General features: G+C 50.6%; 1 protein-coding gene across 1 annotated transcript; it reads left to right on the forward strand.

The window, feature by feature from the left end:
* Positions 1–1,971: 1,971 nt before the first annotated feature.
* LOC123124881 (pentatricopeptide repeat-containing protein At2g36730) lies at positions 1,972–3,531 on the forward strand. Its single transcript, XM_044545424.1, has one exon. It carries the CDS (start codon positions 2,032–2,034, stop codon positions 3,526–3,528), a length of 1,497 nt encoding a protein of 498 aa, XP_044401359.1. The 5' UTR covers positions 1,972–2,031; the 3' UTR covers positions 3,529–3,531.
* Positions 3,532–4,256: the final 725 nt, after the last annotated feature.

Consider the following 4,256-nt stretch of genomic DNA (forward strand, 5'->3'; position numbering starts at 1 on the left):
ATATGTGCAAAAATCAAGGGAAGTAAAAATTGATGACATATACATATACAACATGTACACCTTGTCTCTTTTGTTAGCCACATTTCAGATTAAGCAACACCGAGGATGGCTTTGTTTTCAAGAAGGGGAGGATGATGAGGACATGACTACCTTGGATACGACCAAAAATATTGCATACATGCATATTTGTCAGGTGATTTCTAGTGCAAACTATTCAATAATCTATTTATGTTATCCAGAACAAAAATACTTCACACACTTTTATTTTTTGTCTAATTGCAGGTGTATGAGACATTTGTACAATCCACATATGAAGATAGGGAAAAAGGAGAAGTTTAGGTTCTGTTCAAAAAGTCCTCTCACGTCACTTTTGGGCCAAGAGAAGATAGAGTCCAAGTCTCTCACGTTCTGTATTCAGATTCGGACTGCACAGACATACCTGACTCAAAACGCCAACAACTTTTTCATACGGACTCCGAATTGGGTGATTCTTGTTTTGTTGGAAAGTAGATTTCGTGCTCTTTCCAACCCAATTGGATTCACCTTCAAATTTGCTCGGAGCATTGAGATATCGACGAAACAATCTGACGTTGCAGCAGAATCCGAGTCAAACAACAAGTCCAAAGGTGTTGCATCACCTCCACTTGAGCCCATGAGCCTTGTATGACCTAGGGTTGGTTTTAGGCTGCCTTGAGACGTCCTCCCACCTCCTTGGCCGCCACCCCTTGCTCCTATATAAGTAGATCCATCTAGTAGCTTTTTGCTTGGGATTTGTTTAGTTAGTTAGCCATTGCAACTTCGTGTACTTCGTTTGTGTCCAACGACCAGACCAAGACCGCTTTCGGATCCCCACCTTTATCAATACTTCATCTATATTCGCAATATTCAGATTGCATTATCATATTCTTGCTTGTTCTTCGATTGCGTGCAGGAATAGACCTTCGTGGTCAGGTTGATCGTGCTCCGGCGTGGTCAATAACCTCTCAAAGTTGGTTTAGCGATTGCTAAGGCGCAACGTCTTGCACGTTTGTAGTCGGATCGTCAAAGTCGACTCCACCAAATTGATAGTTATCATCTCATCGAAAGATCGGGACATCCTCGCCTCTATCAGAAGCTCACATGGGGGTTTCGCCAGGTTCGAGCCTTCATGGTGGAGTAATACCTTACGTCCTTCTTGTTGTTTGTTAATGATGGGTATACCTCGTACGAGGTATGATTCTACGGAGAGTTGTTTCTACATGAATAGATGGGAACGAGAGCCCCTAGCCTCCCCTTATATACACGATGGAGACTAGGGGTTTACAAAGAGAGATCACTACTATCATAATCTTGGGACCAAGATGATCCGAGGACGTCTATCCCTTCCCTCGAGCTCCCTCCTGTCGTTTTGTATAAGGTGGGCCTACCGGCAGGCCTGCTGCCGGGCTCCTTGTCGCCTCGACTGCGCCGACTTTGATGTCCAACATTCCTGACCCCCATAACGCCCGCTCAGCTACCTCGCCTCCATACTGCTGCAGCCAGATACGACGAGCTGCTCCCGCAGCCGATTTGCAAGAAAGTGCTAGGCCTCTCATCGATGACGCCAGACTCCCCGTCCTATCATGTCGTCGTCTATGGCACGCTTCCTCCCACCCACCGGCGACCACCGCGTCTGCCTATTCCTGCACGAGGACGCGATGCCCCCAGAGTTAGTCGTGACCGCTTCGATTATGTTCCTCGACTTGCCAGCCGACCTCGTTGACGTGGACATTGCCGCCGCTGGCAGGATCTTGCTCGAGTGGCAACGAGAGTGGACCGGCAGCGGAGGTGCTCTCCTGGAGTGGCCGAAGTGGTCGTCGGTTTGCAACAGGGATCGAGTTGCGGTCCAGCCTTCTGAAACAGTGTCGAGTTGCTAGAAAATGGAGTAGGTGGAGTTTATGGACCGACCACTGGGGCATTTCACTCCAGCCCAGCCCAGCCCAGCCCAACAAAACCAGCCGCGGTCTACCTGCGCAAACGGCGTGACGGCGCCGAGCACGAGCACTCCATGGCATGGCCACTTCCCTGTTCGCTCTCATCGCCGCCGCCGCCACCGTGCAGCAAATACGGCAGCTCCACGCCAACCTCCTCACTTCAGGCCGCCTCCCCTCCCTCGGTCCTATCCTCCTCCGCCGCCTCATTTCCCTGCCCTCTCCCCACCTCCACCTCGCGCAGCGCCTCCTCCTGTCCCTCCCCTCTCCGCCCCTCGCGCTCTTCAACCTCCTCCTTCCCCCACTCGCCTCCTCGCCCGATCCCGCCGCAGCGACCCGCCTCTTCGTCCACCTCCGCCGCAGCGGCCTACGCCCTGACGCGCACACGCTCCCGCACGTTCTCAAGGCCCTCGCGCGCCTCGCGCCGGGATCCCTTCCACTCGCCGCCTCCACCCACGCGGAGGCCGTCAAGGACGGCTTAGACTGCGCCGTGGTGTACGTACGGAACGCCCTAATGGCCGCCTACTCGGCCTGTGGCCAGCCGGCGCGCGCCATGCAGGTGTTCGACGAAATGCCGCGCCGGACCGTGGTGTCCTGGAACACGGCGCTCACTTCCTGCGTGGACAACGACTGCCACGACCGGTGCGTTGGCCTGTTCTCTGCGATGGTAGAAGCCGGCTTCGAGCCCGACCAGACCACGCTCGTGTGCATGATGTCCGCCGCCGCTGAGCTTGACAACTTGCCGCTCTGCAAGTGGGCGCATGGGCAGGTCGTCGCCCGGCGGCTGGACATGACGCTTCAGCTTGGCACGGCGGCAGTGAACATGTATGCGAAGTGTGGCTTGATAAGTTATGCCTGGCGCTTGTTTGAGAGGATGCCTGCGCGGAATGTCTGGACCTGGAGCGCAATGATCCAGGGGTTTGCACAGAATGGATTAGCCGGGGAAGCGCTCAAGCTGTTCGAAAGGATGAGGGGTGCTTCAGTTGCGCCCAATTATGTCACATTTCTCGGGCTGCTCTGCGCATGTAGCCATGCTGGGCTGGTCGACGAGGGACGTCAGTTTTTCCATGAAATGCGGCATGTATACAAGATCGAGCCAATGATGAAACACTACAGCGCCATGGTTGATGTCCTAGGGCGTAACGGACGCCTCCAGGAAGCTTATGACTTTGTTATGGACATGCCTCTCGAGGCTGACCCAGTTGTATGGAGGACATTGTTGGGCGCCTGCCAGATGCACAGCTCCAAGGACTGCATTGACATTGTCAGCAAGGTGCAGGAGAGATTGCTTGAGTTGGAGCCCAAGAGAAGCGGGAACTATGTGATGGTCGCAAACATCTACTGCGATGTTGGATCGTGGGACGAGGCGGCGAAGGCGAGGAGGGTGATGAGGGAAGGGGGGATGAAGAAGATGGCAGGTGAGAGCTGCATCGAGGTTGGGGGGCTGGTGCATCGCTTTATCGCTGGGGATGATTCTTGCCCAGAATATGATCGGGCTTGTAGCCTTGTCCATGAATTGAATCTCAACATGAGAAAATTTGAACTTATTGACGGGAATTCGCTTATTGATGCTGAATGATTACATAGTTTGCATTCTTTACCTGATGATACGTTTCCATCTGTTGATTGTGCCGTGTCTAACCATTGATGAAATGAAATTGCTTTGCGTCCAACATTTTCAGTAGAATCTCAGTATAATAATACAATCATGTGTACTCGTGTAGGATATTGGTCTGGTCATTCCATCGGAGGGTGATGGAATAGTGTAGTACGAAAATTCCTCGAATGCACAGTAATCTCTTGATGCAATTATGCTGATAACTGAACAACCAAGTTTTATTTAATTTTCTGGAATTTCCCCTCAAAACAGAAACTTACCCAAATTTCTTATTTCTAAACTTAAATGGACACTGTTAAGTCAAGGTAGCCAATGAACGTGCATAAATTGTGTATCTTAATTATCGGAGACTCCACATCCCACATCAACAATCTGATCACCAACAATGGCCAGAGTTGGGGAGATTATCTGTTTATCTGGATCTCCTTGGCAGCAGTACTGTTTGTGAGAAAAGAAACTATGTGGGATTTATTTTTAACCATCTTCAACGGATGTCACTCTTGCAAAATGATTGCCGGGTAAAGAAAAAATCAGATAAGAACTCATTGAAGAAAACACATGGACAGCTTGAGGTAAAAAACTGAAGGAATAAGAAAAATGTAGGTTTACAATATCATGTTCACTTGAATTTGACATGATCGATTGATCTGAAATTTGTTTGGCTGTATCGTCGGGGAAAAAATTTGTTC

The sequence above is a fragment of the Triticum aestivum genome, chromosome 5D, assembly GCF_018294505.1.
Source record: "Triticum aestivum cultivar Chinese Spring chromosome 5D, IWGSC CS RefSeq v2.1, whole genome shotgun sequence".
NCBI lineage: Eukaryota > Viridiplantae > Streptophyta > Magnoliopsida > Poales > Poaceae > Triticum > Triticum aestivum.